This window comes from Sapajus apella, unplaced genomic scaffold, assembly GCF_009761245.1.
Source record: "Sapajus apella isolate SASKATOON/1434 unplaced genomic scaffold, GSC_monkey_1.0 scaffold17, whole genome shotgun sequence".
Taxonomy (NCBI): Eukaryota; Metazoa; Chordata; class Mammalia; order Primates; family Cebidae; genus Sapajus; species Sapajus apella.
In genome coordinates this window covers 19,987,714-20,001,676 of record NW_022436957.1, presented here as the reverse complement: position 1 = coordinate 20,001,676, position 13,963 = coordinate 19,987,714, and the positions used below count along the sequence as shown (strand labels likewise).

General features: G+C 38.5%; 1 protein-coding gene across 15 annotated transcripts in view; it reads right to left on the bottom strand.

Annotated features, from left to right (window-relative positions):
- Positions 1-3,524: 3,524 nt before the first annotated feature.
- Positions 3,525-13,963, bottom strand: part of ZFX (zinc finger protein X-linked) — a 64,685-nt gene continuing 54,246 nt past the window's right edge. For 10 of the 15 annotated variants that reach the window (XM_032286138.1, XM_032286141.1, XM_032286144.1 and 7 more), the window contains 5 exons: positions 10,074-10,223; positions 9,698-9,841; positions 9,178-9,333; positions 8,515-8,655; positions 6,105-7,372 (listed from right to left, as the gene is read on the bottom strand). In XM_032286138.1, coding sequence (XP_032142029.1) covers positions 6,189-7,372; positions 8,515-8,655; positions 9,178-9,333; positions 9,698-9,841; positions 10,074-10,223 — 1,775 coding nt within the window. In that variant the 3' untranslated portion in view covers positions 6,105-6,188. Of the gene's footprint in view, positions 7,373-8,514; positions 8,656-9,177; positions 9,334-9,697; positions 9,842-10,073; positions 10,224-13,963 lie in introns of all 15 variants that reach the window. The other 5 variants (XM_032286148.1, XM_032286146.1, XM_032286147.1 and 2 more) reach the window with 2 other exon arrangements.

Here is a 13,963-nt window from a genome sequence, read left to right as displayed (position 1 = left end):
TTTTTAACCTGTGAGATTAGCTGTAACACTCACTGTTTGTAAGGCTGAGGGGAACAAACTCTCCCATATATTGGTGTAGACACGTGAATTACATTTGATGTTTGAAAAGAAAATCGCTGAACCCAGAATAGAACTGAAACTGTGGTTAGAAGACAGATAAAAGATTTATGTGTATGGACTAAGATTGGAAGAGAACAAAGACAAGCAATCCCTTTAATACAGAAGGTGGCCTTGTGGGTGATCATCTTCCTTATTTTTGTTATGAAAGCATGCAATAAAAATAACTTGCAAGATTTCCATCTTTGTATAGTAAGTACATTTGCCCTTTAAAAATTAATTTTCTGAAGAACAACCAAACTATACTGCCTTGAAAGAAGAAGGAACTTTAGAAGGTCTGCCACAATCACCACTTCAAGGGGTAACAGTAAAAATCAATAAAAGTGGACACAAATATGCAAGGCTAATGGCAAAAACATCACGTTGCTGTTGTGCTAATACCAGAGGGTAATCCAGAATTGGACTAATGTTTATTAGGATGATGTATGGGAACTCTTCTCCCCCTTTTCCTGGGTCCTAGCCTGGGAGGACTGGGGTAGATGCTCCCTTTCTCTGATGAACTAGTCTCTCGATAGCTCACAGAGGAATGGAAGGTAGGCCCCATGCCTTCAAATGACTGGCTACATCAGTCAAAGCCTACATTGGAGGGAAATAGATTGGAAACAGATTCATCTCAGCCTCTGGGTCTCCCAGTCCAGTCTTACTAGAATAAATCACAATCTCAGTTGGTGGTTTCTTGTGGTCTATTTTCAATGTGGTTAGAACTCAAGAGGGGAGGATAGGTGACTAGAACTTTCAAAACCCCAACAGATGGCTTTGCAATACCCCCTTATTTCAAAGAATCTCAGACAAAAGGAAATGGGTTCTACATTTAACGTCAAATACGCCGGGTGTGGTGGCTCACGCCTGTAATCCCAGCACTTTGGGAGGCCGAGGCGGGCAGATCACCTGAGGTCAGGAGTTCAAGACTAGCCTGGGCAACATGGTGAAACCCTGTCTCTACTAATAATACAAAAATTAGCCGAACGTGGTGGCACACACCTGTAATCCCAGCTACTCAGGAGGCTGAGATAAGAGAATCGCTTGAACCCACGAGACTGAGGTTGCAGTGAGCCAAGATCGTGCCACTGCACTCCAGCCTGGGGCGGACAAGAGTGAAACCCCGTCTCGAAAAAAAAATAATAAAGTCAAATACAAGCATGAAGGACAAGCAGAAGCTGGCCTCTTAGAAAGCAAAATAACATAGGTCTAGTTAACTATTCTATAATTTAGTCAATGTGTTTAGATACTTCTGTGGTAGCTCACATAGCCAAAGACATCTAGAAGTCCTGAGCAGGTTTTCAGGAGCCAAGTCTCCTAGTGGCTTTCCAGTCTTGACAGGTCACTATAATGCCAGATCCTTTGTGTCCACCAATACCAGCAATACAAGTAACATGGGAGACCAACTGAATAGGAAAAACCAAGTATTCTTGATTTTGGCCTCAAACTTGGTGGACTGAGTATTTCCATCGCAGAAGTCAGAAAATGATTTTGAAATTGAAGTCGGTGCAGATGCTTTGCCTATACACAATAGTGTATGTTCCTTGGTGCTAAACTACTGAAGGGAGTCAATCACCTCCAGCTTTGAACAACTTGGGAATTCATTAACTGTGTGACTTAAGCCTTCTCATTTTGAGTGTGCATGTATACTTTGTCTATAGCCAACACTCCACTAGGGTAACTTAAAACAAAATAGTAATTTATTTACAATAGGAAAGATGTCAAAAATAACAGGAACAATATATAACAAATCCAAGATTTTTATGAAAAAGGCAAACAATATATACACGAAACAAAAGATGAAACAAAATCCATAGGGTAAACTTAATTTGACCTCAAAACAGTTGCAGAATGTGGCAAAATGGTTTTTTCGATGATTTCCTTAAGTAACCCTGGGCCAATTAAAACACACAAATCTTTCTCAGCCCCTCTTTTAAATGCTGAAACTTCCTCTGAACCCAATTTACCTTTAAGGAATGTAACTATGGGAGGCCACACAAGATTTAGGAAGTGCAGGCTATTTACATGTGTGCTAAAGGATATATACTTGTTGACTTGGCAGACTCACAGTTTTAAAACAGCAAACCGAAGGTATAAACTACCGTCTGGGTCCTATTCTTCTCTCACTGTTCATTTCTGATTTTTTTGTGATTTTCTCATCTACCACACTAAATGTTGAACCAGTCATCTTTTAGGTTCTTCAAGTGCTCTAAAAGTTTCCTAAGCTTTAACAGGCATCAGAATCACTTGGAGAACATATTAAAACAAAGATTGCTGGGTCACACACCAGTTTCCCAATTCAGTAGGACTAGCATGGGGCTGAGAATTTGCATCTTTAACAAAGTCCCAGGAGATTAAGATGCTGCCAATGCCGCAGGCCACACTTTGAAAACCACTGCTCTGAAAGATTGCCCCCCCTTTAAGATATTGATTAGCCATGTTTTTCCTTACATGAATGCTAGAATTTGTGTGAAATGCAATTGTTAATACTGAGATTTCCAGGTAATACAGATGCACATTATCTGACTGGTTGGGATCACAGACAGGTTAGGTATCATCTGTTGGACGTTCCATTACAACTTAAGTTTTTCAGCATGCTATGGTTTTGTCCGATTTATGGCTCTGGACAGTGACATTCACCACATTCCCTTGGTCATTTACCTAAAATTCTGATTTACTGTTTCAACTATTAGGCAAACATTTGCTTGCTCATACAGCTGGAAGAACTGCAGAATCTTGTCTATAAAACCAAAGATGGCACAACTCTATCTCTTTTGACTCCTGACATTTACTTAACTGCCGATTTTTAACTGCAGCAATGACCACTCTCTAGTATGTTAGCATCTACTAGAGTCCTCTAAACTGGGCACAAAGGGGTAACTTGAGGGCACGATTTCTGCTGTGGAGGTGGTTACAGTTCCCACTGATTAAATATGCTGTGAATTAATACTGAAATGAACTTTAAGTGCTCTCAAAAACCACTTTATGCATAGGTAATTCATCTCAGAGGAATTGGAGATGCTAATAAAACAAATCCTTTATGAAGATAAAAGAAAAAATGAATTCCAAGGACATGCTCATCAAAGGACTCACCAATCACCTCTTCTCTGAAATACTACTTGCAAATTCACAGGACTGAAATATTACCAGTATTTGCATCTGAGTCACAAAATTCAAAGCAATCGAGCACTTTGCATTCCACTGCTGCGTAAAAGGAATTAAGAAATGGGGGGGATGAAAATAATCCACTGCTTTTGATGTTTATTAGGTTTACAAAAACTGTACATTTTTTTCCTTAAGAAAAATCATTAACTTAGTACTGGTATCAAATAGACTAAACATTCAATAACAGGAAAATATTCTGATTTTTATTTTTGCACGTTATTCTCAAGTACACAATTACAATAATGTCACACATCCCTATATGATTTTCTTTTTATGTATTTTACTTTTTTTACAAAGTATACAGAGGGAGGGACATACAATATTTAATAGGATATTTCTACAGAACAATAACTTATATTATGTCCTTGTAAAAATCTGTACCTCTTTAAAACATTTTAACTGAAGCATCCTTGTCTTTTTAGCTTTGCTAATCAAAATTGTTTTAAGAATTAAAACTAGGTTGTAACTAATGTCAGTACATAACAGTGACTACAATTTCATTTTCTCTTTATACAGACAAATACGTTTTATCATATTCACTTGACCAGACCCTTAAATACCTTTTAAAGGTTTTAATATTGTGCTTTAAAAAGAAAAGAACTGTGTATGATTCCAGACTATGTAAGAGAAATATAAAATGTGTAAAGTGTTGTGTTCTTTATCTTTCAGTTTATTTAAAAAAATATAGTTAAATGACCCAATCATTTATATTTTCTGTATTAATTTTATAGGATTTAAAATTAATACACTTCCACTTTCATTTAAGTGTTTTTACATTACTTCTGGGAAAAATAAAAATCAAGGGAGATTTTAAAAGTTCTCACAAAAAAACAGACAGAGCTTTCAAGAATCGCAGGGCAATGAATTACAAATCATATAATTTTAAGTTCGTTAAAAAAAAAAAAAAAAAAAAAACCAGCACATTATGTGGGCCAAGAAGGTACAGGAATTTGCTATGAGATAGGCTAGGAAAACCCATGCCTTGACTTTGACGGGCATTTAGGCTAGAGTTCACACCTGCCTAAAGCACTTGATTTAAAACTAGACTAAGTCAGTCTAGCACTTCAGAGGCTTGCCAAACACCAAATATTTTGATTTCTAACCCTAAAAATATAACTCTTGAATACAAACATCAATGGTAAAGAGAAAGATGAAAGGTAAAAACCTAAGCACAAAGGGGATGGAGCACCATAATGAGGTGGCAAGGCAGCTACTGAGTGGGAAGACAATTTCTAGTTCTCCTTCAATGTGCTAGATGCATATAAACCAATAGCCAATTGAAGGGACCCCAAAAACTGTTTTCTGTTCTCCAAGATTCGTCTTAGCACAACCAAGTTCTAATCAACAGAATTCGTTTTATGAATGTATGACACTGATTCAGAACTGTTAAAAAATGCCAACTCTCAAAAAAACTGTGGAAGACTTAGTGATGTTCCAAATAAGGCCTCAGACTTTCCTTATCCACTTAAAACACATCTTTACCTTTTAATCAAAGCCAACTTGAGTGTTAAGTTTTTAAAGTTTGCTAACTGTAACTGTCTAAGAAATAACACATCAGGCTGAACTTGCCAAGTGTGAAGTCATAATTAGCACCTGTTCTCTGGTCCACAGAGCTATCGCTGCTTTTCCATCCCCCTCACTAAATAAGATAGAGTTCCCTCTCAGGCTTCTCAAAGAGAACTGTGGGAGTCATGTCTGGATACTCATTTGCTTTTCAAAAATATATAAAGACATGGAGCTGAAACTGTATGAAAACATTATACCTAGAAACATCTTAACCTCTATTTTTCAATTACCAAAGATATTTAAAAGAAAATACCTTTACTCTTTAAAAATACTAGTGTCCTTATTTTCCTTCTAATTCTTCACCTGAGTAGTCTCTCTGAAGAGCATGACTTACAAAATGCTCTCTCATGCATCCCTGGATCTTTCATGTTACTGTAAATTTAATATTTTTAATTACAGATTTTAAACAACTACTACTTGGGGTCGTGTGTATAAATATGTAAAGTAAGCAATACACACAGGTACATGATATATATGTGTATATATATAATTCAGGGTACATTTACATATATAAAGTTGCAAAAGATCCTATAAGCCACAAGTTACCTCTAGGAGATTCCGAACTGCAGTCCTCAGTACGTGTCATTTGTAGCACACAACCATTCCAAGACGAAGCCGCACAGACAGAATAATCAAAATACAACAGGATCAAGGAAAATTTTTCAATAAGGTTTTCTAAGTTTGCTATGCTGACAAAAGATGTAAATAATCCAAAGAAAGCCAAAAGAAGTATTATTTTATCTGCTAAACAAAATGAAAAGTAAACACGAACCCAGCCACTGTTCTTTACTCAGCAAAGCCAGGGACACAAAAGCTCAAATGGCAACTTTCGCTGTCAAGTGGTCTGAAAATATTAACCAAGACAAGTAAATGACTTCCATCTTATGATAATTAGACCTGACTGTAAAATCTCCCATTTATATTAGTAGATGTCTCTGACGATTTTATTGTGAGAAATGCATGGGGAAAAATAATGAGTCAACATGAATACTTTCAGAGTTACCAATGTAAAGTTACCTTAAGTTAATGGTCTTAGAAGAGTACCATCAAGGTAAGCAAGGTAAATATTTAAATAAATATAAAACTTCTAAGATATAAAAATTCAGTATAGAATCAGGGATTACTTTATTAAAAGTAACTAGCACGTTGCCAGTTTTCCCCATTTATTAAACAAACTGAATAGAATTCAGAACACACTACTGAACAAAATGTATATTAAAAAAAGTCAACTAGAAGCAGTAAATCTATTTGTACACAGCATAAATCAATATACAGTATTGTATGTGAATGAGATTGATTGGCTTTAAAATGAATTTTCTGCTTCAAGGCCAATATCTCTACAAACGTCTGCACAAGTATCGTTAGGGCAGGCCAACTTCTTTATGATGTCGCATTATGTGCTGGTTCTTTTCTGAAGGTCTTCGGAAGCCTTTCTTGCAGTACTCACACCGGTGAGGATAGTCTTTCGTGTGAATGGAAATAACATGTCGTTTAAAGCCTGAGGCATCTGTAGTGCTATACTCACAGTACTCACACTGATACACTTTCCTGCCACTGTGTGTCTTCATATGCTTTTTAAGCTCATTCTGTTGCCTGAATCCCTTTCTACATCTCTTACACCTAAACGGAAGATCCTTTGTGTGAACTGAGAGAATATGGCGACTTAGAACAAAAGGATCTGCAATCTTAAAGTCACAATGTCTACACTGGTGCATTTTTTTGCCCTTGTGGGCAGCCACATGTTTCTTGAGTTCTGAAGGCCTGTGAAAGCCTTTATCACACATGTCACACTTATGGGGGTAGTCTTTCGTGTGAACTGAAATTATGTGTCGTTTCAAATCACTCGAGTTCGAACTCTTGTGGTCACAATGCAAACACTGGTGTGTTTTGCTTTCTTGGTGGATAAGAGCATGTTGCTGCACCTCTTTGGTATCCGAGAAAGTCAGAAGACAAATGTCACACTTGAATGGCATCTCTTTACTATGCTTAGTTTTTACATGCGTTTTCAAGTTAGAAGAGTCTGCAGACCTATATTCGCAGTACTGGCATTGGTACGGCTTCTCCCCAGTATGGATTCTCATGTGCTTTTTGAGCTCTGATGGGTGACGAAAACCCTTACCACACTCCACACAAATATGAGGAAAGTTCTTGCTGTGGACCGCCAAGAGGTGGCGATTCAATAGCCCTTGTTCAGCTGTCTCGTATTCACAGAATTTACACTTGTGCATTTTGTTGGCTCCTTTTTCCTTATGCACCATTTTGTGAGTAAACAAAGCCCCTGCGTGAGAGAAATGCTTCCCACACTCGTCGCATTCAATGGCCTTCTCTGCCTTGCTGGTTAGCTTGTGGCTCTCCAGGTGGTTGTGTAAACTTATCTTCTTGTTGGTAGTGTAATCACAGTCAGTACAGCGGTACTTCTTCTTGGCAAGGTGTTCAGGATGGTTTTTCATGTGCCTTTTCAAAAAACCTCTCGACTTAAACTTCTTCCCACAAATCATGCAAGGATAGACAGTCAAAGGATGTCCATCAGGGCCAATAATTATTGCTAAGAAAGGGAAAGAAAGGAATATGAGTGCTCAAACCAAGTTCTGTTCCAGTTTCTTCACGAATGTAATGGATATGTTCTGACCACTGTTGGCCAAGGACTCCTAAATTGGGCTATTCACTACTTAGCATTCCTTTTACTGTTTTTCAACACGAGATATAGCAACCCAAAGAGAAAATGGTCTGAAAACTTCATTCGTGAGGACTGTACCACCTTCATTCCCTCTAGTTTAATAAAATTAATGAATATGTAACTTCCATCAATTAGTGATTAAAGCTATAGCAATTTAGAAATTGGTGGAAAATTAGCTGGGTGCGGTGGCTCACACCTGTAATCCCAGCACTTTGGGAGGCCAAGGCAGGCAGGTCATCTCAACTCAGGAATTCAAGACCAGCCTGGCCAACACGGTGAAACCCCATCCCTACTAAAAATACAAAAATTAGTGAGGCACGGTAGCGCACATCTGTAATCCCAGCTACACGAGAGGCTGAGGCAGAAGAATCACTTGTACCCAGGAGGCGGAGGTTGCAGTGAGTTGATATTGCGCCACTGCACTTCAGCCTGGGCAACACAGCAAGATTCTGCCTCAAAAAAAAAAGGGGAAACTGGTGGGAAATTAATCATAAAAATAAACTTTGGTTACAAAAATTTCCACTGTTTATTCCAAAAACCATAACTTACATTAACTTATAGCAAAGTTTAAATATACCCATAAAATTTTTAATATGCAAATCATCATATAAAAATAGGAATATGTCATAATGAACTAAAGTACTTATCCTGCTGCTCTGTAAATTATGCCTGCTTTATGCTGACATAATTAGATTCTCTAAATATGTTAATTTATTTAAAAAGTTAATGCTTGTAACATATTTGAGGGATTTCATTCCATGTACACATAAAAATCATCAAAGTTTTGAATTTTTCTCATCCATGTTTGCGCCATCTCCTGTTTCTTTTTATCCAAGGAAATCATTCATGAATATCACTGAATTCTGAAAATTATATTTTCAAGTTCAATAGACAAAGCTACATATGATCTAGCAGCTAAAATGCCATTGTGACACCCCTGTGGATACATACTAGAGTTTCCTCTGAGAGCTCGCAGAGCACGCTGCGCCATGGAACTCGTGCGCCCTCACCTGTTTGGTACTGCCTGGAATCAGGTCTTCTCCTTTTCTTTGGTTTTTGTTTAGCCAGTCTGCCGAGGCCAGCAGACTCATCTATGTGCAAGAGGGCACTTGCAGTGCCATTCCGGTTTTCAATTCCATCAGAATTATTACCTGACAATGCGTATTAAAAAACAAAATTATACAGTATTATAAATTCTAAAGAATTAGGAATTCTTTATTAACTACAACAACGAAAAGTAAGCCATGATACTCATGAATGACAGAAATTCCCCATTCTAGGTCATGGGTTTTATGAGCACATTTATTATAGCAAGACCGTAGGAAACGCCTAGCTTCCAAAGCTAAAAAACGCATGTCAGCATTTTGCCCCATGGACTCCCTTGTTGTCTCCCAAAATTATAAAGTCATGGGCCAAATATGATGAAAAGTTTCAGTCTGAAAGCCTGTGTATTTCTTGCAGCACTTCCTTCTACATAATATACACATGAAGAATATTCCTGTTAAAAATAAAGACAAAAAGTAGACTTTATACTCTTATTCAAATCAAATAATCCTTACAGGATACTGGAATTTCAGATTTCTGAAACCTAAGACCACAGAAACCATTCTTCAATCATGGATTCATGTTCAAGAACCAACTTCTTCAATGCTAAGAGCTGCTGGGCGACTTACCATAAGCTGCTGCCCATGCGATCGGCATGAAGGTTTTGATTTCATTGTCATCCATTTGCTGCTCATGCACAGCGGCGGCGGCTGCAGCAGCCGCAGCAGCATCCTCCTCTCCTACGATCACTTCCATATAAACTTCATCAGCGATTTCAGCAACATCTACGTAGAAAGTTACAAAAACTTCTGTGACCAGGTTTACAGAGATCACAGGAAAGATGTTTTTATTTGAATTCAGTTAATACACAAATGGAAAGAAGGTCCAAATATTACATACCTAGAACATAGCTTTTGTGTAGTAAGCACTCAATAAATATTTGTTGAATGAATCATTCACTTCTTGGTTTTCACCATAATTTGGTTTTAAAGCAACATTATAAGCATACATAAAGAGTCATTGATGTTTCCCTTGGAATGTAGCAGCATAATAACCTCTAAAATAATGCTACTTATTTCAAACGTTGGCCACTTAAAAAAAAGCTCCAGAAACATAAAATTTTCTCCCACAAAAAGGCCACCTACTTACTTAAATCTTCATCTTCTGGCTGAGAGTCATTGACAGTCATATAAACCATCTTTTCCCTGGGAACACGAATACTGCTGTTCTGATCAAGCAGTTCAACTCCATGATCATTCTCAGGCTCACTCTCCACAATGTCTACAGTTCCACCTATCAGGGAAGAAGACAGCTTCAATAATTTACTTGAAAACTTCATTTCCACCTGTTTCTTTCTACATGCTTTCCTTATTACTTTTTACAATCTTTGCTATTACTACATTGAAATTCTTATATAAAAGTTACTTCAGAAGAGACTCCAAATGTTCTCAATCTAAATAACCCAAAAGTAATCAGGTTGAAGCATTTGGATGAGACTATATAATGTCTAAACATTTCTTCTTACCTAAGTCATCTTCTCCAGGGTCAGCTTTAAAAATGTACACCTTGATGACCTCAGGGCAAGAGCCATCCACTTTACAAGGATCAATTTCCGACTCTGTGTCCATGGTCATTCCAGAAGAACCGTCGTGTTCTATTTTGCCAGCATCATCCACTAAAAAGGAAGGAAATAAATCACAAATAATAATGGCAGATATTTAAATAAAATGTTACTGTTTGCAAAAGCTCTTTTACAAATATAATCTCTAACTTGATTCACATAAAACTGTATTTTACACCCGGTGCAGTGGCTCAGGCCTGTAGTCCCAGCACTTTGGGAGGCCGAGGCAGGCAGATCATGAGGTCAGGAGTTCGAGACCATCCCGGCTAACACAGTGAAACCCCGACTCTACTAAAAATACAAAAAAAGTAGCTGGGCACAGTGGCGCGTGCCTATAGTCTCAGCTACTTGGGAGGCTGAGGCAGGAGAATTGCTTGAACCCAGGAGGCAGAGATGGCAGTAAGCTAAGATCATGCCACTGCACTCCAGCCTGGGTGACAGACTGAGGCTCTACCTCAAAATAAAAAAAACTGGATTTTACCTAGGCAAGTAGAAGATTCAATAAATATATTCCTAAAGACTTCTGAAAACGGAATCAGATATTAAAGCAAAAACTATACACAGAGAAAACTCCGTAGTAGCCTAGAAAACTGTAAGTAACAAAAGAATATACTTATAGCCTTTGCTAAGCCACAAGGTAAAAGCAACTCTAATTAAAGATTCCATCTAATACTAAAATCTTAAAAGAACTGGCCAAGTGCAGTGGCTCACTCCTATAATCTCAGCACTCTGGGAGGCCAAGGTGGTTAAATCACTTAAGGCCAGGAGTTCAAGACCAGGCTGGGAAACATGGCGAGACCCCCATCTCTACCAAATTTACATATATCTCACACACACAAATTAGCTGGGCATGTGGCACACGCCTGTAGTCCCAGCTACTCGGGAGGCTGAGGTGGGAGGATCACATGTGCCTGGGAGGCAGAGGTTACAGTGAGCCAAGATCACACTACTGCACTCCAGCCTGGGTGACAGAGTGAGACCCTGTCTCAAAACAACAACAAAAAACTTAAAAGAATGTCCTAGAGGTAAAATCAAGAAATGCAGTCTTCATATAAATATTTTATAAGCGCTATTTCATGGTCACTATTCATGAATGTCATTTGATATGATCTATTTCCAATAGAATGTTACATTTGAAAATAATCAAAATATGATTGCCAGAAAGGTATACTGCAATGAGATGGTCAACAGAAATTCAACTTCAAAGGCCGGGCGCAGTGGCTCAAGCCTGTAATCCCAGCACTTTGGGAGGCCGAGGCGGGTGGATCACGAGGTCAAGAGATCGAGACCATCCTGGTCAACATGGTGAAACCCCGTCTCTACTAAAAATACAAAAAATTAGCTGGGCATGGTGGCACGTGCCTGTAATCCCAGCTACTCAGGAGGCTGAGGCAGGAGAATTGCCTGAACCCAGGAGGCGGAGGCTGCGGTGAGCCGAGATCGCGCCATTGCACTGCAGCCTGGGTAACAAGAGCGAAACTCCGTCTCAAAAAAAAAAAAAAAAAATTCAACTTCAATCTGCTTAAATGTAAATATGCATAATGTACACACACAATTTTAGTTTATGAAAATAATGAGTCTAGGTCCTTGCTGGCAAATGCAGCAATGCATGAATTCAAACATATTCTCATATACCCATTGCCCTCATTAATGAAGGTATAGCCTACATATGTTAAAAAATGAACGAACGACACAGAGACAGAGAAAAGGAGAGAGAAAAAAAAAAAAAGAAAGAAAAATAAAAAGAAAAGAGGTACATATGATTTCCAGTAGTAGAGACTCGGGGAATATACAACAAACATCACATTTATTTTTTAATTTTTTAATTTCATATTTTATGTATTTGTTTATTTTGAAAGAGAGTCTCTGATACCCAGGCTGGAGTGCAGTGGCACAATCTTGGCTCATGCTGCCTCCTGGGTTCAAGCGATTTTCCTGCCCCAGCCTCTCAAGAAGCTGGATTATAGGTGCCCGCCACCACACCCAGCTAATTTTTGTATTTCTAGTAGAGATGAGGTTTTGCCATGTTGGTCTCAAATTCCTGACCTCAAGTGATCCACCCACCTCGGCCTCCCAAAGTGCTGGGATTATAGGCGAGAGCCACCACATCCAGCCAAACATCACATTTTTAAAGCTTTGTAAAAGTAGCCAAGGAAGTAAGTGTGCTGTTATTCATAGGACCTGGAAAATAAAGTTCCCCAAAATGATGTCTTCAAATAACAGATTCTGAATTTGAATACCAAAAGCATAATCCCCATATAATGTAGCCTTACGTTACACAGTGACATCTCTAGCTCAACAAAAAGTGTGGCAAAGACTAATGAAAAGTTAGCACCCAATACAATTTAGTTTATCACAGAAGCTGGATTTTTCAATGTTGAGTCCATTAGTGAAACACTGAAGGAATGTTCTCTCTGCTCTAGGCCCAGCAGGCCTATGTGGCATAGTGGAAGACTAACTAGAGGGGATCAGGGCTGAGTCCCAGAAAAGAAGGCTCACTGAGCTTGTCCACAATGCCCACAACAAGCCTTTTCATTTCCCCTTTGCCCTTTTAGTTTCCTTTCTGGTGTTCCTCTGCTAGATATATCTGTCTTCCTTTTGGATGAACAGTCATGTTTTATTCAGTTCAACAAACAGTGAATCACAACTATATTAGACTCTAGGCTAGGTACTGGAGATGCAAACATGAAAGTCAAGGGCTCCAGAAGTTTAGTCTTGTGGGAAAGTGGACAACAGCTATTTTTAAATGCAGTAATAATAATGCAGCTACCACTTATTAAATGATTACGGTAAGTACTATTCAATACTTACAACCCTGTGAGGCAGGTGGTACAATATTCTCTACATTTTATAGTAGAGCAAACTGAAGTTTAGAGAGGTTGAGTAACTTATCTGGAGTCACACAATTCATATCTCAAACTATGTTAGTTCCAATCAGGACTCATCAACTTCTGGAATTTGGAGCATAGGGTTTAAATCGGTAGAGGCCAACTGTGATTTTTGAAAAATCAAAAAAATAGTATAATCTAAACATGCTTTCTTTTCATGGAAATCAAATGAATGTGCTCATGACTCAAGCAGGCATAATCAGTACTGCAACCACAGCTGGGTAGTTGTAGTTCTGACCGCTGTAACTTTTAAAACCCAGTCATCCCTTGTGGAATTTACACCTGTTATACCAAGACAGAACTCAGATTCTGACATCTTCGAAATGATACTTCTGCCAAGTCCTGTTGAGATCTCTATCAGATCCAAAAGTTGTGTTTACCTAATCAAAATTCTTACACAGAACACCAAGATGAATCTAGTATCTCAAAAGCCAACATTCAAAAGCAGAAATGCGGCCGGGAGCAGTGGCTCACGCCTGTAATCCCAGCACTTTGGGAGGCTGAGATGCTCGGATCATGAGGTCAGGGGTTAGAGACCAGTCTGACCAACATGGTGAAACCCCATCTCTACTAAACATAAATTAGCCAGGCGTGGTGGCATGCGCCTGTAATCCCAGCTACTCAGGAGGCTAAGGCAGGAGAATTGTTTGAACCTGGGAGGCAGAAGTTGCAGTGAGCCGAGATTGAGCCACTGTACTCCAGCCTGGGCGACAGAGTGAGACTCTGTCTCAAAAAAAAAAAAAAAAAAAAAAAAAAAAAAAAAAAAAAAAAAAAAAAGGCAAAAATACAGTGACAATTTCCCAACTTCTGACTTATTGAGAAACAAGACCATCCACATATCCCAAACAAATTACTTGCAAAGAAAGGTTGAAAATGGCATCCCCAAACCTTTGTCATGTGCAAACA